This window comes from Globicephala melas, chromosome 8, assembly GCF_963455315.2.
Source record: "Globicephala melas chromosome 8, mGloMel1.2, whole genome shotgun sequence".
In the NCBI taxonomy this organism is placed as follows: Eukaryota; Metazoa; Chordata; class Mammalia; order Artiodactyla; family Delphinidae; genus Globicephala; species Globicephala melas.
This window is the reverse complement of record NC_083321.1, coordinates 65,688,843-65,713,266: the sequence shown is the minus strand read 5'-3', so window position 1 is coordinate 65,713,266 and position 24,424 is coordinate 65,688,843. Positions and strand designations below refer to the sequence as shown.

The 24,424-nt window shown below is 36.1% G+C and overlaps 1 protein-coding gene across 1 annotated transcript; it reads left to right on the top strand.

Annotated features, from left to right (window-relative positions):
- Window positions 1-1,556: 1,556 nt before the first annotated feature.
- CHORDC1 (cysteine and histidine rich domain containing 1) lies at window positions 1,557-24,208 on the top strand. The gene is made up of 11 exons (XM_030883788.3): window positions 1,557-1,928; window positions 5,332-5,381; window positions 8,176-8,232; window positions 10,800-10,957; window positions 12,954-13,057; window positions 14,198-14,256; window positions 18,514-18,584; window positions 19,807-19,912; window positions 21,592-21,711; window positions 22,465-22,527; window positions 22,816-24,208. Exons 1-11 carry the CDS (start codon window positions 1,865-1,867, stop codon window positions 22,960-22,962), a joined length of 999 nt encoding a protein of 332 aa, XP_030739648.1. The 5' UTR covers window positions 1,557-1,864; the 3' UTR covers window positions 22,963-24,208.
- The last annotated feature ends 216 nt before the right edge of the window (window positions 24,209-24,424 follow it).

Below are 24,424 nucleotides of genomic sequence, written 5' to 3'. Positions count from 1 at the left end.
CACCATTCACTTCTACAAGGATCAAGTCATTAGCCACTGTAGTCACTGACCAGCAGTACACCCTGAAAGGAATTAAAGAGGAAGAACAGGATGAGGCACTCTGTGCTTTGGCAAAATAGGTCCTCTAGATAGTTAGATATCTCAGGAAGAATTTTAATGAAACCAAAATCTTGCATCTTCCCTTACATGAAAAAAAAATAAAAAAGGCACTAAAATCATTAACTGAGATACTTGTTCCTCCTGGCTAGCGATAACCTTTTATTGAGATGTGTGCTTGACTGCATGTATTCCCTATCCAAAATCATACACACACACACAGACATACACACACACACTGGCTCCTCCCCCTACTTCTTCAGAGCAGTTCCTCAGAGCTGCTCTGGGCGTAAGTCCTCTATAATACTCAGAATAAAACTCAACTCACAGCTCTTATATTGTAGGGTTGTGTTTTGTTTTGTTTTTTCAGTTCATACACCTTACTGCTACTTCTCAAAAATCTAAAATAAGAAAAACAGCATACAATAAGTTTATCACTGAAGCTTATTGTATAATAAAGTTGGTGAGATTAAATGAAGAATGGTTATAGTGAATTTATTCATCAGAAATCTACCTCATCATTCATAATATGATTATGAAACAAAACAAAAATACTCCTTAGGTAAAATAAAGGAGAATACAACATTGTACATATCTATGTTAGAATGACTACATAGAAATTTAATACTTCTAGGTATGGAGGAACGAATATGGAAAATGAAAAGTCTTCTTCATTGGGGTGGGAGGACTGAACTCATTTCTCATGAACAGACTTGGGATCGTTAGAAATATTGTATAGCTTTTTACTTCTACTTGACAAATACTGATATTCCCATTTTGTTCAGTATACCTGTTATCAAGAAGCATTTGCTTTTATTTCAAACACACCAAGTCTGGTAAACATACAAGTTGGAACTAGGGTTGTTTGCGTGTGCCCATTAATGTATCACTACACTTTTTAAGATGCTCTTGATAGAATCTTACCAGATGATCCAGGATTGGAGAATTCAGCATCGCAAAATGATTAAATGGAAGCTAACACGAAACAATAACAATTACCCCAGCGTCTTAGAGCAATAGTGACCACTTTAGCGCTGTAATTGAGCAACATTTCTCCTTGATATTCTAATTTTCAAGTGCTTTGTATTTTCAATGTGATTTGACCTCAATTACTTCGTTACCGAAACTGCTCCCGATGCCTACACTTCTTCAATGCTTCTGAGATCAGGCCAGTGGAGGCACAGAGGGAGATTCGTCCACCATCCCCCTCATCATTTATTAAGCAACCACGTTCCAGGAAGAGGATTCGGAAATACTGAACGACTCTACAATCACTCTCAGGCAGCTTAGGAGCAAACAAATCGACCAGGCTTTTACGGGTAATTTCAGTCTCGAAAGGAAGCAGGATGACTGGCTACGGGGGCCGAGAGGGCGGGGCGGTCCGTTCGCTGTGCGAGATACCCGCAGCCAATGAGTGAGGAGATCCGGAGAGAGCGCGTCAGTGCCCCGGATGCCTACATCTCCAGCCTTTAAGGTCTCTCCGGCAAATATCTTGGCTGCATCTCCGACCCCGGCCCCCTACCCATCGTAGTCCCACCTAAAGGGGCCCCCGCCTGTGGCCGGCCGCCGCGCTTCCTCCGCCTCTTCCCATCGCCTGTGCGCCTGCGCGACCGGAAAATTCGCGAAGGTTCGTGAAGCGGAACTGGCCGTTTCCGGAAGCCGGCAGCCGCCCCAGTCTGCAGACGGGTGGTTGCGACAGGGGAGTTGTAAAGGCAGTGTCTGGCGGTTCTGGGCGTTTGACCCTGACCCGGAGCGGTGGGAAGAGAAAATGGCCCTGCTGTGCTACAACCGAGGCTGCGGCCAGCGCTTCGATCCCGAGACCAATTCCGATGGTAAGGAAAGCGCGCCGCCGGCCCTCCCTCCCTTCCACCTCCTCCCGTGGACGCCCTTGGGCCGGAGGGCCTCCCGGGTCTCCGCGCAAGCCGGCACCGCGCTGCCTCCCGCCCCGGGCCTCCCCTCCCGCCTGACCGCCCAAGGGCGCGGGACCGCTCTGGGGGCGCCCAGGCAACGACGTCTGAACCCCTCCCGCTGCAGCTTCCGGACCCACGGACCCACTACCCCTCGGGCGCACGTGTTTGCCTAAGTCGTCCGCTCACTCTCTAATTGGCCTGGAATTTAGAGCATGTTTATCCTCGCCCCCCCCCCCCCACAGCGTCTCTTAAAGGAATCAAAAGTTAACCAGCTCTGGGCTCGCTTTGCGGTTGATTTGCTGGGTCCGTGTGTCAGAGGCAGACCGACATTGCCTGGAAGGCCTTATCCTAGCGTTAACCCGGGCGGGTTATCCTAGCGTTTAAGTTCGGCCTCTTTCTATTAGTATAGAAGTGTATTTGTCTGAAAGCCTGCTGTCGATTTATTCATTCGATCCACTCACTTGTTTTAACCTTACTCTTTAAAACGTTCTTGGTTAAGAAAATTATTTTGTATTTTTACGCTGTTAAGTTTTGATACATCCGCCCAAATGGGAGATACATTCCTCATCCTTTACTTTGTAGCCATGTTTGTTGGGTATTTTTGCAGTGGTCTTTCCATTTAGTACCATGCGGTCTATAGGATACAGTGATTGAATGTCCTCTATGGCACCCAGGTGTAGAGTTAAGGATGTAAGGTGAAAGTTAGTGATTAGACTAGGTGAAGAATAGAACCTGACCAGTGGATTTGAATTTTGATAGGTGAATGGGATAAAGAAGTGAGTTGAATCCTTGAAAGTTGTAAGCATTGTAACACTTTCTCAATTCGACTAGCATTTATTGTATGTTTTCTATATGCCAGACATTGGTCTATCACTTTATTATGTTATTTCATTTAACCTTGACAGCAACTCTGTGAAGTGTGTAGTGTTATACGCATTTAATAGAGAAGCACAGTTCAGCATGGTAGCAACATGGTTCTTCATTGTGTACAAGATTAAAATAGATACTTAAAAAATCTTTTTCACCTCTTGAGATGTCTCAGTGTTTATCTTGGTGCACAGGTGAATTGGGGACATAATTTAAAATGATAAGATCTTTGGTAGGATTCTGAGGAAAAAGGTAAGTTTAATCGTTTTTATGATATTAATATGAAGTTCAGGTAGAAAATTGTGAGACTTAAGTGGCTGAAAACATCGAGGAATGAGGGGTTTCAAAGCCCTTAACTGTTGGTAGCCTGCGTAAAAAGTAAATTGCTTTAGTGTCTGTACACATTTTACTTTAATATTGAAGGGAAGACTGATGCTTTGTTGAATGGGACAATATGTTTATTTATAGGGTGTTATGTACCAGCCTAATTTTAAGGGGAGGTACAGCCAATTTTTTGGAAGTCAGCTTTGTGTGTGTGAAATGGTACAGTGCCCAGGAAAGAGATGGGGGAAGCCAGAAAAATCAGAGGAGTAGACAGTCTCAAGCATTGAGCGTCAACCGTATTAAATTCAGCAGAGTTCCATTAAGGTTGCTTAAAGTTTATCCGCTTTAGCAAAATTGGGGTTATAGTAGAGACTTAGAATAAATACTCCAAGTAATTGGTTGATGGAAAATGGGGCTAGGGAGTAAGGACAAGAGCTAATAGAAAACTGTGGACTTGATTAGGAGAAAGTTTTATAGGATGGGAGAGGTTTGACCTTGTGTATTGCCTAAAATAAGAAGACTCCTTTCTAAGATGATAGGACATTTTCATTTGAAACAAAAGTTAAATGAGTGTTTTAAAGAGACGTGGTAACTTGCGTATGTTAAAAACAGCTATTCTGGAAGAAACACCTCTTCACAAACAATATTTTATTCAATCCACACGTGTGAGGAAACTGAAACAGCTGCAAGAGGCAGAGGCAGAATTTGAGCCCGTGTCGGACTCTGTTAAAAGCCCTTGGCTCTTAATCGCTACTGTGTTGTAGCTTCTTGCCCATAATATTACTTTGGGCAAAACTGGCAAACCTGATTTAAAAAGAAAAGAAACACTAAAGATGAAAGTGTCCATCTGCTTGTTATTTAGCAGTGATTTTCAAATTTTGTTTATACTAGTTGTATGGTTAAGACCTGACTCACTCCTGCTGCCATTCTGCCAGAACTGTCCATTATTATGATCATGCCTCTTACTGTGTCAGACATGTGTTTTATGCCTCTGACTGTATGTAAATTTGATATTTGAAAATATTCTACCTGTTCTCTACTTTGATTCCCCTCTCAACTTCATATTCCTCTGCATATTCATTTTTACTTTGAATCTCCTTTTTCAGCCCTCAGCCCCACTACTACCCTTAATTAATAGCATCTTCCTAAACTGGGCTTACTTACTGTACCATGAAACTACCTGACACTTTAATTGCTTCATTAGCTAGAATGGTCTCTAGGTAGTAACGAAGGAAAACATACTGACTTAATACAGCGATAGGGAGAAAAGTACCAGAAATTAATCATTTTGCGACACCAGGAGTCAGAGGTTGTAGACAATTGAGAGCTAAACAGACGTGAAAGTCTGAGCAAAGTAGCCTTATAAGAAAATTGCACAGGTGTGGAGCTGACCTGCTTTTTCTGAGCTCATGGTGCTATCTAGCTAGGGAATGTGTGTCTGTTATCTGTTGTTTTGTTTTTTTAAATGTAATTCTATATATTGCAGACTATAATAAGTCCATTTTCATAAGAGTTAAGTAAAACTTGGTGTTATAATGGGGAAGGGGTAGGGAAATAATAGACTAACAATCAATGACAAGCCTGAAAATATATTGTAGAATTTAAACTTCTTTTTAATGAGGTTTATATCTAGGAATTGACACCTGTGTAGGAAAATTAAATTAGCAATTAGATATTGTATCAGTTTTTTAAAATTTGAACCTTTTCTTCCAAAATATCTTTTTAGGTAATCCCTTGGGCAACCTTTATGGATCGATGCACATAAGAACATTTAAATTTGATAGTATTTTTGTAAAAACCGAATATGATGGTCAAAATTTAGAGCTTGAAGTTCGGGTACTAAAAAATTTTACAACGAAGATTAGAGGAATACAAAATATAATTTGTTATACTTGAACTATTTGTGTTTTTATTTATAGCTTTCTTACGCAAATGAGAATTTTAACCTTTACTATTTTAATACAATGTTATATTAAGCACTGTGTGTCATGCATCAAATTCGAGCATTACTGAATTTTTAAGGAAAAGAAAAGTATTACCTGCATATGGAAAAAGGGTTATATGTTAACACTGAAGGAAATGATGATTTTTCTTCATTATAAAGTGTTTTTTTTTTTCTTTTGTTTTTGACCAGACGCTTGCACATACCACCCAGGCGTTCCAGTCTTTCATGATGCATTAAAGGTAGGAACTTGATACATTTCAGTCTTTTCACATTTGTATAGTAAACTCAGAGGTATAATACTAAATCTTGAATTTCTCATTTTTTTTTCCTCAGCTTGTGACTCTCTGCTTTCTTAATGACCATTTTGGGGTGCTTTGAGCAAGTGCTCCACTAAAGGCAAAGAGGACAGTAGATGGTGATCTTAAGAGCTTTTCCAGTTATAAAATTGTTACTTTTATCCCAGTTCTCACTTTCAGTGCCCCTCATTTCTTCACTTTGAGGGGAAATGAAAGCAATTGTAGAAGCCATAACACTTCTTAATCTTTCAATATATCAGGCAGGTGCTGTTTAATAAGAACAGCTCTGAATTTTAGGGAACATTATTATAAATACTAAACAGTGCCACTCTTGGGACAGACATGAAAGTTTAGAGTAATACTGTACAGAAAAGAGATGCCACCTGTTTTCCTTGATGTTCTGTAGATTTAGAGAAATAATAGAATATTGTTTGATCAGGTTTTTTTGTGTTGGGTTTATTGATCTTTTAAAATTGATGATAATGTGGTACATTTTCCCTTGTATATCTCAAAAGAAACTGTTGCAGTGTGGCTGCCATGGTTTTAGGTATTCTTAGGAACATAAACAGTCCTATGTGTTTATATATTATCGATGCCCTTTGAATTTCTAATTTTACCTTTCAGGGAGTAGTTGGACCTTACTGGTTTTTAACTGTTAGCTACATATAAACAATGGTACAAGCAGATAGCAAGTTTATGTTAATATGGTTAGTTCTGAGTGAGAAAAACAGAACAAACGTTCAGTAGGGCAAATTATGATCTGACTCTTCCTTACATCTTTTTAGCCTCTTTACAAGCTTTTATGGGGATGGAAACTGTGGCTCTGTGGGAATACTTATTTTTGCTGGGGGTGAGGGGATTTTATCTTTCCTAAATTGCCATTTATTCTGTGTTTGCTTTTCTTGTTTTACTTTGTTTTCCTGTGATGTTTTCCTCCTGTCTCCTAACCATGGGCATACTTCACTTCTCAGATTTGGCTTCCTGTTTTCTCTCATTCAGCTCATTCATTCTTGTCCTTAATTTATTCTTGTCACCTCTATGCCAGTGACTTATACAACATATTTTCATTTATCTGTGTCATTGGCAAGCACAGACGAGTTCTGAAGTGACCCCTTATTCCAAAAATAGCCTGCCTTTCAAGTTTGCTGCTGCTAGTAATGATATCACTCACTTTCTAGTCATTTAGTCCATTGCTCCTCTTTTTACTACCCAACTGTTAATTACTCTGATTAATTAAACTTACTGATTTTACTTTGAAGTGTTTTTGTTTCTCTACTCCGATTCTACTGTTTATTATTGTCTCTATAAACATATGAAGACTTAGATTTTCCAAGCCTACTGAATTCCACAGCCCTGTAGATTTCAGGCAAAATCTACAGGATTTCTTCAGGATTTCTATTTAATCAAGTGAGATTTGATTTCTATTGATTTCTATTTAATCAAGTGAGATTTCAGGCAAAATCTACAGGATCTTCAGGATTTCTATTTAATCAAGTGAGAAGTTAAACATTGCATTAACAGAAAAAAAAAACATTTTAATATTTAAATTAGAAAAGGCATATTCAGGGAAAAGACCAGTCCTTAAGAAAAGACAGTTTGCAACCTTATGCTTACATACTTTAATTACCTTTTCACATTTTACTGAGGACTACCATAGATCTCAGATCGGCAGTTGGGAACAATCTATGTCATGTATGTATCCCAATATTCCCAGAATACCTAATTCTTCATATAGAATTGAGACAGTAAAGCTTTTTTCATATAGAATAACTTTACTGGTGACAATATTATCTATATTAGTTAAACCTTATATTTAATTTTGTAATAATTAGTAATTTTTGATCTATATTTCAGTTCAGAGTAAAAGAAAATTAAATTTCAGAATAAAGGAAAATATGAATTGTAGAATATTTAACATTTTCCTTTTAAAAAACTTCAAGGGCGTATTGTGAAAAAAGTCACTACCAAATTCTTCATGCATACATTGAGAAAAACAGTGAGGCCCAGATGGATATGTGCAAAGCTGACTCTTAGTCCAAATTTGAGACATCCCAAGCTTTGAGACTGCTGCATTTTTATTTCCTTATTCTTTGTACTACATTGGAATTATAGGTGATAACTTAAAACCATTTATTGTTTAGCTGCTTGATACTTCGTTCAGAAATCTCATACGGCATTACAGTTTCTATATTTGTATGCTTCTAGCTGAAAAGATCATTTAACCTTGAAAGATCTAACAGTGCTTAAGCTACTACATGAATTAATGTTTTTCTGAAAATAGAATGCTTATTGTTGAGGAACAACTATGCTGAGTTTGTTTAGAAACTGAATTATTATAATTATTATCTCTAACTTAATGGATTTTTAAAGTAAAGCACTTCACTTACTCCCTAGATCCTTTAAAATAGTTTTTAGAAATTATAGATTGCTTTTCTTCTAAAAATCAAGTACTATTCTTGAAAACGAGCAATTTCTGTTTCCATATTTCAAGGTGCTTCCTTTCATGATGGGTCACAGCACAAATCACTTTTAATATTGGTTAATTCATTTTTTAAGTCAAAAACTGATCATTTCACTTGATTAGGTGAATTATTTATAACACTTAAAAACTATAAAACTGTTGTGTATACAGGTTACTTCGGGATTCAAGGAGATAAATCCAAATAGAGTGTTTTAGTGGGTTGTGGTTCTCATACAAATAGGGTTTTCATTTTTTTTTCCCTCTTATGTTTCTTAGGGTTGGTCTTGCTGTAAGAGAAGAACAACTGATTTTTCTGATTTTTTAAGCATTGCAGTAAGTATTAATGGGTTTCTTTTCTCCTAGATTATCTCCCAAAAAGTACATATTATGGGGAGCTCCAGAGTTGAGGAGTCTGATTTTGGACATCTATTGACTAGTCCCTGTTAACTCACAGATAGTACCTTTCTTTTACTCACCTCCCTTCTGTGGCATTTAAAATAAGGAATTTATCTGTTTTTGAGATTAAAGTTTCAAGATATTAATTAACCACTTGTCAGTTTAGGGTTTTTTGTTTGTTTGTTTGTTTGTTTCTTTTTGCGGTACGCGGGCCTCTCACTGTTGTGGCCTCTCCCGTTGCGGAGCACAGGCTCCGGACGCGCAGGCTCAGCGGCCACGGCACACGGGCCCAGCTGCTCCGCGCCACGTGGGATCCTCCCGGACCGGGGCACGAACCCACGTCCCGTGCATCGGCAGGCAGACCCCCCAACCACTGCGCCACCAGGGAAGCCCTAGGTTTATTTTTGATAGCAGCCATTTTTTTTTTATTTCTAGTGTACTTTGTTCCTTTATATACATCAAAATTACAGCCTAGAATACAGCTTATTATTTTTCCTCTAGCTTTTTATTTATTTATTTATTTTATTTATTTATTTATTTTTATTGAAGTATAGTTGATTTACAATGTTGTGTTAGTTTCAGATGTACAGCAGTGACTCAGTTATATATGTACCTATTCTTTTTCAGATTCTTTTCCATTATAGGTTATTACAAGATATTATAGTTCTCTGTGCTATACAGTAGGTTCTTGTTGTTTGATGTTAGTAGTCTTAAAAGACCGTCAAAAAGAAGGAACGCAACAATCTAAAGCATTTTCAGTTAGGAACAGTAAATTTTTATCATATCTAAGATACCATAGAGATGCACTGTTATTTTGTGTACTCTTAAGAAAGAAATCTAAAGTTGTTAATTAAATGACGTACGATTTACCTTATGATTTCAGGGATGTTAAAATGTATGTATAACTCAATGGAATATAGAAAAGGTAGCTAGCATTTATTGAATGTTTACCACCTGCCAGATATGGGAAGTATTCTATTGTTTTATTTAATCCTCTCAAAAAAGATCTGAATGCCATTGCCTCCATTTTACTTATGAGGAAACTGACTTCAGAAAGCCATAATTCAAAAAGACACATGTACCCCAGTGTTCCTTGCAGCACTATGTACAATAGCCAGGACATGGAAGCAACCTAAATGTCCATCAACAGAGGAATGGATAAAGAAGATGTGGTACATATATACAATGGAATATTACTCAGCCATAAAAGGGAACAAAATTGGGTCATTTGTAGAGACATGGATAGACTTAGAGACTGTCATACAGAGTGAAGTAAGAAAAACAAATATCATATATTAACGCATATATGTGGAATCTCAAAAAATTGGTATAGATGATTTTATTTACAAAGCAGAAATAGACACACAGACATAGAGAACAAACGAATGGTTACCAAGGGGGAAAGAGGGGGGATGGGATGAATTGGGAGATTGGGATTGACATATATACACTACTGATACTATGTATAAAATAGATAACTAATGAGAACCTGTATATCACAGGGAACTCTATTCAGTGCTCTGTGGTGACCTAAATGAGAAGGAAATCCACAAAAGAGGGATTATATGTCTATGTATAGCTGACTTACTTTGCTGTACAGTGTAAACTAATACAGTATTGTAAAGCAGCTATACTCCAATTAAAAAATAAGTAATTAAAAATAATTTTAAAAATAATAAAGTCATAAAGTTTTTGGAGCCATGTATGTCTCTCTCTATATATGAACTCTTTTGGAATTTGAGATCTGTTGAAATCAACTACCCTTGTTGTTAATAGAAGTAAAACATTTAAACTTAATTTCTCTGTAAAATGTTTATGCCTTATTCTTTGAATAAAGTTTTAACTGGTGGTTTCAAAAAAAAAAAAGATTAACTAACTTGCTCGAGGTTATATAGGTAGGTAGTAGGAGAACTGAGACTCAAATTGGGGCCCTTTTGTATAAATAACTTGTAGAATTCTCTGTGTGAGATCTCCAGAATTTGTTTTCTGTAAACAAGTTTATGCTGCACCTTTATAGAATAAGTATAGTAGATATTTATTAAGTGTAATTTAAAGGCCTGGGTTTTTTTGTTGTTGTTGTTGTTTTTTGGCGGTACGCGGGCCTCTCACTGCTGTAGCCTCTTCCGTTGCGGAGCACAGGCTCCGGACGCGCAGGCCCAGTAGCCATGGCTCACGGACCCAGCTGCTCCGCGGCATGTGGGATCTTCCCAGACAGGGGCACGAACCTGTGTCCCCTGCATCGGCAGGCGGACTCTCAACCACTGCGCCACCAGGGAAGCCCTAAAGGCCTGTTTTTAATGCATTATTCGCATGTGAGAACTCATTTACAAATATATTAAGTTTAGAGTTCTATTTTTAGTTTCTTAAAATAAGTCAGTGTGTTAAAAGTGGAGAAAACATGCCCTTGAATTTATTAATAAAGAATTGAACAATAGTATTTCTGTCATGGCATGTGAAGTAGATGATAGGCTAACTCTCAGTGAATGAATACCTCTCACCAACAGGGCTGTACGAAAGGAAGGCATAATAGTGAGAAGCCACCCGAGCCAGTCAAACCTGAAGTCAAGACTACTGAGAAGAAAGAACTATCTGAATTGAAACCCAAATTTCAGGAGCATATCATTCAAGCCCCTAAACCAATAGAAGCAATAAAAAGGCCAAGGTATACTTTATACAGTTGTATACTTTTGTCGCACTTGAATAATAGCATTTGTTCCTGGTATTTCCTCTTCTGATTTTGCGTAATATCATTTGCAGCTACTGTGTAGTTCACCCACTTTGAACCATTTGGTTTTCTCTTAGATAATGCCTTTCATTTCTATTCCCTTGAGGGCATATACACGGTAGAACTGCAGTACAGATTTGTTCACTGTGTACTCAGTTATGCTAAGGGCGGGGGAGCCACACATCTTTCTTGTGCCTTGGTGTGTATCCTTTTCACGGTGGCATAGTGGAGTTCTGTAAAAGAATCGGCCTTGTCAGGGAATCAGTTTGAGTTGAAAAAGAACTTAGAGGCTTTCCTTTCCAATCTACCACTGTTTCTTAAATAATTTCTAGAACATTCTTGATAGAAAAATATTTAATTTCCTTTCAAATAATTCTATTGAAGAAGAATTTACTTCTATTTTAAAGCAATTCATTTTAATGTTACTCAGTATTTAACTTTTCCTTGTATTGAGTCAAATTCTGTTTCTTTCATTTGTCCATATTTTGCCACTTAGAACAAGCCTAGTCACTCATCTTTTAACAGTTTGCCTAAAAACTGTTAGTCTCATTACTGATCAGTTTTTAATGTATTCAATTTACATGGCATATTTGTTAAAGTACTTTTAAAATAGCTTTTGGTCATTTTGCAGTAGAATTACACAGGTACTTCATACTCACCTCCTGATCCACTAGAGACTATTTTACAATCCCACACGTGCATGTTGGGTACACCAGGTCGTCTTCATATTGCACTTGAGTATTGAATTGTTTTAGAACCAAAATACAGGACTTAAAAAAACAGATGGTTTTTGGCCTCAAACATGGCCTTTGTTGATATTTTTATTCACACTGTGGACTCATGATTTTCCCAGCTTTTGCTTTATTGATCTTATGTAAATAAATTTATAGCATCTTGAATTATACCCGACCAAGATAAGAACCCAAAGAGACTTTCTCATGTTTATTTTGTCTTTTAAACCAAACTACTTAGGATGATTTTATTCTATATCCAGCTTATTCATACCATGAGAAATTTTATCAAATGCCTTACAGGCTGATTTGCCAATGGGAAAAAAAATGTCAGAAAAAGCCAAGAATTTTGGCATGGCTCATTATTAAATATTATAGTGGAGTCTACTATAATTGACAGGATGAGTTAATTTTTTTTAAAATTATGGGCTACTAATTTCACTTAAGAGAAAGTGAGAGAAATTAAATATTTTATCGTAAATTCATTAGATAGTATTGTAGAGACAGAGGATATAGGTTTTTGTGTACTTTGTTAGTGCCTCCTATATCAGTAGGTTTTTCATTAAGGATGTAGAATGAATAACCTAGGATTTTCAGTTTTATTGTTACATTTATTAGTATTCTTAACACATATTGAGTGCCTTAACCAGATTGTACATATAACACTAAACCATTGTGAAGTGTTAGGGGACATGGTTGTTACTGTTTTTTTAACCCTGCTAAAACTGCCTTGTGATATAACCGTATCTGAATTTATAGATGCATATACTAGTGTCCACATAAAGTGAACTATCTCTACCAGTAGGGATATGGATTCACTTAGTACCTGTTTATTGCCTATTACATGCTCAGTGTTTTGCTTAGGCATGGAATGTAAAGGTACTTCGCAGTCCCTTCCTTGGAGTTGCTCATCTTAACAAATTTGTATTCTTACTCTTTACTTCCTTCCCATTAGCCCTACTGATTAATAATTTAATGTGTTGACAATAGCATGATTATTTGATATTTAATATCAGAACTTTTTCTGCTAAGACTTAGAAATGTAGCTGTATTAATAGCAGTTATTGTAAAATACTTTTTAAAGAGAAAACCTTGATTGACAAGGCATTTGGCGTATCGTAAGTAGAGCCTTAAGTATATTTTTAGTACAAAGAAATATTTTGGTACATCAGTAATGGTAATAAAGTTTCCAAATTCTCCAGCCCGGATGAACCAATGACAAATTTGGAATTAAAAATATCTGCCTCCCTAAAACAAGCACTTGATAAACTTAAACTATCATCGGGGAATGAAGAAAATAAGAAAGGTAAGATTTTGTTTTGTATTTTGTAATTTTTTCTGTTCAATTAACCAATTATCTAAAAGAGATAGGAGCAGTGTAGTTTACTGTATGTAAATGCGAAAAAGTAGTACATTGTAGCATATTTGTAGAGACATGGATGGACCTAGAGACTGTCACACAGAGTGAAGTAAGTCAGAAAGAGAAAAACAAATACCGTATATTAACGCGTATATTTGGAATCTAGAAAAATGGTACAGATGAACCTATTTGCAGGGTGGGAATAGAGACGCAGACGTAGGGAATGGACGTGTAGACTCAGACGGAGATGGGGGATGAATTGGGAGATTGGGATTGACATATGTCCACTGCCATGTGTAAAACAGATAGCTAGTGGGAACCTGCTGTATAGCGTAGGGAGCTCAGCTTGGTGCTCTGTGGTGACCTAGATAGATAGGATTGAGGGGGGCGGGAGGGAGGTCCAAGAGGGAGGGGATATATGTATACATACAGCTGGTTCTCTTCATTGTACAACGGAAACTAACACAATATTGTAAAGCAATTATACCCCAATTAAAAAAAAAAAGGAGTACGTTGTAGTAAAGAACTTATTTTTGATTTTTGTTTACTGAATGCTGGTAAAACCACAAAATGAATATGTGGATTATTCCATTTTGTCTTTAATAAAAATGAGAACCTGTTAATTAAAAATTTTTTCTTCTATTACTCATTACTTTTTAACAGTGAGTTAAAATTTTTTGATAGTTGTAAATGTTTCATTGTGCGTGATATAAAATATATTCAGTATTCTCTGACCTACACCTGGTATCTGGGGAAAAAACCCTTTCATGATTTCTCTTTTACGTAAGGTTAAGTTATTGGATATAGTCTTGCATTGCAGAATAGAAATGTGTCATGTCATATATCAGTTTGGGGATATAGGCAAGACTTACTCATGGTAGTTGGTTTCTTATTAGCTTTTAAGTGTATTACATGAAAGGTCACACAGAAAACTTAGTTATCTAAAATCATTTTAAAAATCAGGTTTTTTTGTATTTAGATTATTTTATTAAATACTTGTGTTATGAAATAGTTTACTTTTTAAGAATAGCACTACAGTAAACTTCTATTTTAATGTTTCTATTTTGGTTTTTTTCTTTGTTGTAGAAGAAGACAGTGATGAAATTAAGATTGGAACCTCATGTAAAAGTGGAGGGTGTTCAAAGGTATATACTGTAAAATTTGTTTCTGTCATGGAAGTAAATTTTTACCTTTGAGAAAAGAGAGTAATTGACTTAATTAGACAAACATTTGGGTGTCTTTTATGTGTTGGGCACTATTCCATGGAGCAGGGCTATTAACATGGATAAGAGACTGTCTCTAAGGAGCACCGTGTCTAATAGATCATGGGAATAAATAGTTCTAATTCAGTCAGCATTTACTGAACACTTACTATGTGCCAGACATTGTTTTAGGGGCTGGGAATATAGTATTAAATAAAGCAAAATCTCTGTTCTTATGGAGCTGATATTCTAATTTTGGGGGAAGGATAACAAGTTTTTAAATGCTGTGAATTTAGGTAGACTTGAAGAAAATTAAGCAGACAAGGAGATAGAGTAAAAGTATTTAAGTGCACTTGTCAGGGAAGTCCTTTCTGATATGGTGACACTAAATCAGAATTCTGAAGAATGTAGCAGATGAGTTATGTAAACCGTGGAGTAGATGTGGGAGTAGTATGTGTAGAGGCATTAGAACTTGGCTACTCGAGAAATCATGAGAAAGGTCAGTGGGGGCTTGATAAGCGTGTGAAAGTAGGGAGTATGAGAGGCGGCAAGATTATGGAGGTCCGTCCTTATAAGCTACAGTGAGGGGTTTGGGCTTTAGGAAGTGTAATAGGAAGTGTAATAGGAAGCCATTGTCTGTTTAAGGAGGGGCTTTGAAAAAGATGTCTTTGGCTGATAAGTGGCAAATTTAATGGGGCAGGAGTGGAATCGGGAAGGAAAACCAGCTAGGGTGCTACTCTGGAGACCAGGCATTAAGATATGTTTTTGAGAAGTGGTTAAATGTAGGATGTATTCAGACCTCAGTGAGGCTTCTTTCTGCCTACTCAATATAATATTACACACCCTCCAACATTCCATACTCTCCTTTTTTCTCCACAGCACTTACCACCTTATTACACACTATTTGTTTTACATATTTATTTTGCTTATGCTCTATCCCATCTAACTTTCCCTTCCCTTCCCCTTTTGAACTAAGGTTTAAAAGGAAAGAATGTTATTTGTTTTCTCTTTGCTGTGTCTTGAGTGCTTAGAACAATGCCTGGCACATGACAAACACGTGTGGAATGGATGATATTTGGAAGTATTAGCAGGACTTGCTAATAAACTGGAAGTGAAGCATCTAGGTCAGCGGTTCCCAACCTATTTGGCACCCGGGACTGGTTTCGTGGAAGACAGTTTTTCCACGGACCGGAGTGGAGGCAGGGGGGATGGTTCAAGCAGTAACATGAGCGATGGGGAGCGGCACATGAAGCTCCGCTCACTTCCTGCTGTGCGGCCCGGTTCCTAACAGGCCGCAGGCTGCTACCAGTCCGAGTCCTGGGGATTGGGGACCCCTGATCTAGGTGATTTGTGCACCATTAACTGAGAAGGAGAAAATGGAGTTAGGGTTGGGGGCAGGTTTGCAGTCTTCCTTCATGTTAAATTTGATGTCACCTTGCTCATTTAGAGATGGAAATATGAATGCATTCACATGTGTATAAGGTAGAAGTAGTAGATAAAAGAGAATGATTAATTCTTGGGGTGAGGGAGATATCGTGCAAGTGGTAGGGTAATGGAGGAAGATCAGAGCAAAGGTATCCTAGATGAACTTTGAGAAGTGAATGGCAGTTCTATAAATGGACAAAAAGGGAAAGGATATCCCAAGCAGAGGTGACAGCAGTAATATACAGAAAACAAAAAATAGTCAATAACAGTGGTACAAAATTTGCTGATGTAAAGTTGAGATTAAAAGAGATAAGTAGGGTCTAGATCCTGAAAGGCTTCTATACTGCTCAAAACCTTACTTTAGGTCATGCTGGCCATTGAAGAAATTTTTTTTTAAGTTTTTTCATTGAAATATAACATTAAATATATATAAATATGTTAATTCTATATAAGCATAAGGAATTTTCACAAAGCAGAGCCTTCCTTATGCTTCCTCTCATTCATTATTTCCTCTCCCAAAGGTAACCACTTTTTTCTATCAACATAGATTAGTTTTGCCTACTTCTGAACTTACTGTAAATAGAATCATGGAACAGGTACTCGTGTCTGTCCTCCTTTGCTTAATAAAATGTTGGTTATCTTGGTTTCATGTAGCTGTAATTTGTTCATTTTCATTGCTTTAAAACATGCCATTGTTTGAATGTACCAATCAATTTATCCTTTCTACTGTCCTATAAAGTTTTTTGATTAATGTTACTGTGAACATTTTTGTGCATGACTTTTAGGATACATGTACACATTTCTTTTAAGTATATGACTAGAAATGGTGTTGCTGATTCAGAGTGTGTGTATGTGTGTGTGTGTGTGTGTGTATGTATGTTTAGCTTTAACATACTCGCACATAGTTTTACAAAGTGGTTGTATTTACGCTCTTACCAGCAATATATTAGGCTGGTTCCTTTTGTTCTACACCTTGGTAACACTTTGTAATATCAGTCTTTTATATTTTAGCCATTCTGGTGGATGTGGAATGTTTCCATTGTGGTTTTTTTGTTTTTTGTTTTTGCGGTACGCGGGCCTCTCACTGTTGCGGCCTCTCCCGTTGCGGAGCACAGGCTCTGGACGCGCAGGCCCAGCGGCCATGGCTCACGGACCCAGCCGCTCCGCGGCATGTGGGATCTTCCCGGACTGGGGCACGAACCCGTGTCCCCTGCATCGGCAGGCAGACTCTCAACCACTGCGCCACCAGGGAAGCCACCCATTGTGGTTTTAGTTTGCACTTTCCTGATAATGATGTTGACTGCCTTTTTGTATGTTTATTGCCATTTGGATATCCTGTTTTGTGACATGTCCAAAATCTTTTTTATCTGTTTTTCTATTAAATTGACATTTTCTTAATGATTTTAGGAATTCTTTATATGTTTTAGCTACAGGTCCTTTGTCCGAGAGGCTATATACCTTTTCACTGTCTTAATGGCTTTAATGGCTTTTGATAAACAGAGTCTCTTCAATTTTAATGAAATTCAACTTGTTCATCTTTTCCTTTATGACTAGGGCTTTCTATATCCTATTTAAGATATCTGTTTATTTTAGGGCCATGAGTATTTTCTCATATATAGAGGCACATTTAAATGTGCAAACGAGCTGGAACTGATTATTGTATATGGTGTGAGGTAGATGTAATTAAAGGACTTTAAACAAGAGAGTGATACGTGTTTTAATTAGGTAGTAGAGTCCAGAAATTGAAGGCAGAGAAATTAATTAGAATCTTTTAGCATAGTTTCATTGCCTAAAATCTGCTAGTGATCATGAGGAAGTTTAGCAAATTAAACTGATAGATATTTTTAAGTCAGATTGACAGGATTTTGTGATAGACTACATGTGGGTAGAGGGTAAAGAGAAACTGAAGAGAACTTACAGAATTTTTGCTTTGAGAGACTGAGTGGATATGGTGCCATCAAATAAGATGGGAAGAAGAGTAGGAGGTTTGGGGGGCAGTAGTGGTGTAAGTTCAGAATCTAACATACTGAGTTTTGTGTGCCTATGGAATATCTTCAGGAGGTACACACACCCCGTAATTTGAATTTACAAAAAGTAAATGTACAGAATTCTATTTTCTCTAACTGTAGGGTGGTTGCTGTAAATACCAAAATAGACAGAAAATATACTATTGGCTGCATCTATGTTTTATTAACATAACTTTTTGTGAATTCATCTGTAGAGCCTTCATCTACAGCAGCAATGGGGCCCGGATCTTCCAGACAAACCCTGGATATATATATAGGTCTGCAGCTCATTTTACGCTTCGTAGGAAAAAGAAATCATCATCTGGGACTTCCAGAATTGCTTATTAGATTTTCCATTTTAATTCATAATGTTCACACAGAGTTTACTATGCACATAAATCATCCTATAACTGTATTTCTGATGAGAGTACTAATCTCTTGGTTTCAATATTGTTCTGTAAATTTATAGAACATACCTGAATATGTTTGGGTGTGTCCTCATATGCAAAAGTCTGAAAGTATCTGAATACATCCTTTTGCCTACTTTTATATTTGCCTTTTTCACAGGGAACTGAAACTTAAGCATATCCAAAAAGGAATCATTTTTCATTCCTTATTGGAATGGCCTGAGGTGAATTTATGAATGTTCTAGGTAATTGTTATCTCTTGGGCATTTTCATAGTTCATAGAGGTCACCAGTACTTGCAAATACATGTGAAATGTAACACTGAGATGTGAAACTAATTTTTTGTCTCTTTTTCTCTTTTAGACATATCAGGGTCCACAGAGTCTAGAAGAAGTCTGTGTATATCATTCTGGAGTACCTATTTTCCATGAAGGGTAACTTATACCAGGCTAATTAAAACTTTATGGTAGATGTTAGAAATGTTAATATGCCTTCAAACATTAAATGCCATGCAGCAATATTAGGTATTTTACTTACATTGTCATATAATTTTTACAGTAACCTAGAAATGTGGGTTTTGTCTTCTTTTTACACATGGGAAAACTGAAACAAAATTATAGTGAAGTGGCCGTTGTGATTCAAACCTCATGTTTTTTCTGTATTCCCTTCTGTTACAGTGTGATACTTTCTGTTTGAGCTGAACAGGTGTATTTTGGTTTTTTTTTTTTTCTTTGAAGGACCGTGCTGTGCATTGTAGGACATTTGGAATTTTGGGCCCTGGGACACTAAGACATCAACACTGTGGCATCTGAGAAAACCCATACTTTCCCACAGCTCTCAGTTGAGAGCCTCTCAGTATATTATGCTGTAGTTTATAGAAACGCAGTACTGTATTAAAATCTTCCACTCTGTTTCCATATTCTTCAGGACTCAAACCCAAAGTTTTACTGTAATTTTTGTCTTCCAGTGTTAGATTTTTCTCAAGTAAATAATAGTGGATTTCACCTACTTTGGGCTTGACCATCATAGGTTGTGTAAACAGTTATTTTTAGGTTGTTTGCACGTTCTCACTTTGCTGGTTTATTAAAATACGAACGTATTCTATCTTTGGTCATACCACTTCATGGTAGCTTCATGAGGAAACTGGAGTGTAAACTACCAGTGAAAAGCTGATTTTGGATTTTGTGATGGTTTTAAGCATCTTCACTCAGGAACTCCAAAACTGCTATACTAAATGGCATTCTGGTTTTAACTTTAGTCTTCTGGTAGTTTTTTAAGGTTTTTTGGGGGGGGGAAGGGCGGGGGGTGTTGTTTTGTTTTTTTGTTTTTTGTTTTTAACTTTTGTGTAGTTGCTTTATAATATTGTGCCAGTTTCTACTGTACAGCAAAGTGAATCAGCCGTACGTATACATATATCCTCTCTTTTTTGGATTTCCTTCCTGTTTAGGTCACCACAGAGCATTGAGTAGAGTTCCCTGTGCTATACAGTAGGTTCTCATAGTCTTCTGGCAGTTTTAAATTGTTTAGTAATTTAGACACTTGTAAGATACTAAAGTTACACACTTATTTCTTTTTTGGTTAAGTCACTTATCACTTAACACTTCTGAACTTGATTGTGAGATTTTATTGCTGAAGTTTTTCTATAATAATTTACAGGATGAAATATTGGAGCTGTTGTAGAAGAAAAACTTCTGATTTTAATACATTCTTAGCCCAAGAGGGCTGTACAACAGGGAAACACACGTGGACTAAAAAGGATGCTGTAAGTAGCATTTTAAAAATAGCTTATTGGAGTGTATTTATCTGAGTCATTTTGAAGAGATTTGAGATCATTCTGTCTTTAGATTTAAAAAAACAAGTTTTTCTCTCCGTCACACAGTAAAGTTTGATGAGCCTAAAAACTGAAGTTAATCTGAGTCAAGCTCTCTCAAAGCACTGCTCTTTGATCAAAATAGCCATTATGTATGTTGATGCACATATGTAGGTTTTTGTGAAATAGTTAAGCTAGCCTAAACTGAAGCATGTTTTTCTGTAATTCCATACCTTGTTCCCAGTTTTTGTTTTTTAAAAATCACTTTTCTGGTCATTTGATGTTATTAATCATTTAGACTTCTGATTCTCTTTTGGCCACTTAACATCATTCAACCATATACAGATGTACAAATACTCTTAGTGGCCGAAGAGAAGGATTGCACCCTTGTTTTATTGGGATTGTTTTGAAAGCCTCTGCTTGCTACCAGGAAATTTATCAAAAGAGAAGAGAAAGCATCAGTACCTACTTCCCTAACAGTATTTTAAAAAGACTTGTGTCTGTGTAAATAATCCCCCCAAATCCCATTAAATTGTAAGAAGGCAAGCAATTATTTGCTAAATAAACGTTTGTTGGCTATTATTAATGTATCTTAAATTAGTTTTATGTGCTGTATTGGCACTAATAACCTCAAGACAATGAACCTTTTCAGTATGTGTGTCTTTATGTTCAAATTACTTTAGGAATTCATTTAGCCTACATTTGCATATTTTATAGTTTCTGCTTTTTAATAACACATGGGTTTAGGTATTATAAATGTATCCATTAAGTTATAATAATTTATCTGCCACAAAACTTCTAGGAATGTTTTATTAGTAAAAAGTGAAATCTCCCTGTATTTTCTCCAAGGTTCAAAAGTTTGAAAGTTTTGGTTTGAAAAAATAAAATGTTTTATGCACAAAAGTTTTCATAGTATGATCCTTGATGAAACACATTTTTTGTTATTTTTTAATGCATGTAGTTATCGAGTATTGAGTGTCTAAGCCAGGTGGCTAAGGGCAAAAAAATGTAAGTCATATAAGTAATTTAAATTCAGTTAGTGTAATTGTACGAATATATAAATACTACTTTTTAAAACAGTAGTGTCTCGCAGTTTCCTGCATTAAATTACCCTCAGTTATAGAACAAATCATAATTTGTCTTTCAGATAGTTAGTTATAGCAGTGTATCACTCATAGGTAATAATATTTTCATAATAGTAATCAAAAGATTACTTCCACAAATTCTCACCCTTTTTTGCATGTTATTATGAGAGGAAAGTATTCAATAACAACAACAGATAGTTACAACTAATCAATTATTTTTCCCAAATTTCAGTTTGTAGAAAATAAATGGAAAGTTCTTATGCATGACGTTAAGATGTTGTCTGGTTTATCCTGCTAAGCAAATGTGTTTTTCACTTCAGTCTTCAAAAGTGTGTTCTCAAATCATAAAGCTATAAGATTGTTTGTATTTTATTTTATTGGTTTAACTTCTTGATGGGAGCTTTAGAAGTTGTTTGTGCTTAAAAGCATTAAGGGCTCAGTTTTGTGTGGTATTTTTGTTCTCAATTTAGATGGGTCACATTACTCTTTTTAAGAGGTTAATTATGTGGCACTTTGTAAATTCATAAAGTTTCTCTTACATTACAGGGGAAAAAGGTTGTTCCATGTAGACATGACTGGCATCAGACTGGGGGTGAAGTCACCATTTCAGTATATGCTAAAAATTCACTTCCGGAACTTAGTCAGGTAGTAGCAAATAGTACATTGGTAAGTACGCTAAATATCTTTCTTTTTTTGTTTTGTTTTGTTTTTTTTGCGGTACACGGGCCTCTCACTGCTGTGGCCTCTCCCGCTGCGGAGCACAGGCTCCGGAGGCGCAGGCTCAGTGGCCATGGCTCATGGGCCCAGCTGCTCCGCGGCATGTGGGATCTTCCCGGACCGGGGCACGAACCCGTGTCCCCTGCGTTGGCAGGCGGACTCTCAACCACTGCGCCACCAGGGAAGCCCCACTAAATATCTTTGAGTAAAAATTATACATTATTATTAATGTTAATGTGTTATAAAATATTGATCTTGTTTGAGCTGTTTTTAAGATCTTTTAATTTTCCCCATTTGAAAATTAGTTTGAAATTACTTTCACAGAAACTACTTTAAGTGAAGGTTTCTGCATAGTAGTTATTTCTGAAGCATGGAGATACTGTAGTAGCTTAGAATATCAAATAATAATGGAACTTAATTCTCAATATGAAACTCCAAGTTAATTTTTCTTGGTTTTTTCAAATTAAAAAAGTATAGTATTGGTAATTAATGGTTTTTTCAAATAAAAAAAGTACAGTATTGGTTTTTTAATGGTTTAAAAATGGTTAATGGTTTTTCCAAATTAAAAAAAGTACAATATTGGTAATTCATTAAAATAGCTTAAATGATTTTTATCAGTATCTTCTTATTTTTATAATCAGTGTTTTATATCATAAGTCTTTACTTTGGTTTTGATCAATTAATCAACTTTTTCTTTTTCAGTTAAATGTGCACATTGTATTTGAAGGAGAGAAGGAATTTCATCAAAATGTGAAATTATGGGGTGTAAGTATTATGAATCCAGCAGAATTTTTTCTTAATACTTAAAATACCATTGTATAATAAAAGACAGTACTTTAGTAAGCATTGATGCAAAGTGTATATATAACTTACCATTATTTCTTACCAAAAAGTTTAAACTAGGGATAGAAATGGCCTTAGAAGCTTGGAATTTTGACTCTTAGCAATAGGCATAGGCATAGACATGAAATCTTGTTTATCGTTTCAACCTACTTGCCTCTAAAACTAATAAAAGCACCCAGGTGTACTGTAATTCTCTTTGATATGTTGCAGGTGATTGATGTAAAGCGAAGTTATGTAACTATGACTGCAACGAAGATTGAAATTACCATGAGAAAAGCTGAACCTATGCAATGGGCAAGCCTTGAACTGCCTGCAGCCAAAAACCAGGAAAAACAAAAAGAAGATACAACAGAATGAGTTGAGAAGGAAGAGAAAGTTATTGACTATTTCAGAATCCTTAATATGTGGTGAAGTGGTGGCTTGCTGCTGTACTCTTGTTTTCTTGTTGTTGTTGTTGTTGTTGTTGTTGATAATGAATCTGGCATTTCAGGGTCTACAGTAGGTCCAAGCCAAAGTCAGTTTATCTTTTTGTGCCTCCCATATCCCTTTTGAGTTACCTAAGACTGATTATTCATTTCTCCTCACTAATAGAACTGTAGTTGTGTCTTATACTTGAAGCAGCTAGAAAATAGCTCACAACAGTTACAGCATTTCGTAGTATATTATGTTAATCAGAGAAATGTAAAGAAGCATTTGTTTTTACATTTCTTTCTTTTATCCTGTAATTAGTAAAGCAAGATGGAATGTCAAATTTTTAATTAGTTTATTCATGAGTTTGTGTTCCTATGATACTTGAAAATCTTTAAGAAAGAGATGAAGCTCTGCATTGCTTTTTCCACTCATCAATTATGTTTTGTGGGGGCATTAACTTGAGGTAGTGTAGTAAGTAGTAACGGGGAATATATGTATTGATTAACAAATTTCAATTCATTTACAACTAATTGGATTAAAAATTGCATCAGTACCTATATAACTGGCTAAGCAGTATGATTTAAGAGTATAAGAAACATTATAAATAAGAGTATAAAGGTATCAATTTGGTTAAAATTAACCATTTTATGAGACTAAGCAATAATGTTAAACATCTTTTTCCTGACTATTTATAAGGTCTTTGTATGGTGTTATGACTGAATTGTACCTAATTTATAGCCTACACCCTCTTAGAATCTTTTATTAGTTACAAAGATCTGGCCTCCCTGATGGAAAAGTGTTTGTAAAGTTGTTGACTAAAAGGCTTATGGAAATACATCAGGATATCAGAAAAGTAAATATTTAAGCTTTGCTTTATGACAGTTATTACATGTTCAATAAACAAAATAGCTTATTCTTTTGGAGGTTTTTTTTTTTAAGGCTTTCATGAACAGCTTGACAATTCTAGGTGATACAATATGATTATATATTGTATTTGATTAAATATAGGTATCACAGAATTAGATTGTTTATGCTAATTGAAGTCATTAAAGGATAGTTACTTTTTGAGGCAGTGCAGAGCTCACAAAGAAAACTGATATTAAGACGTGTTATGAAAGCCGAAACTCTGGCAGAACTTAATACGTTTGGGTGTGAATTATGTTTATATAGATTAAAATGATTATTTTCTTAAGCTCCTTGAGTGTTTTTCTTTTCTTGGTATTAATGGACTTCTTATACAGAAAAGTTTGCATAAGTGCAATTTTAGTTAGTAGCATATCTCAGTCTACTACCCTTAACAGGTAATTATTAGATGTAGTTATATAATTCTTAAACGGTTTAGCTGCGTTATGTATAAAGACAGAAAAATTGGCAGCCAGCTTTTCATGACACTAAAATACCATGGCAA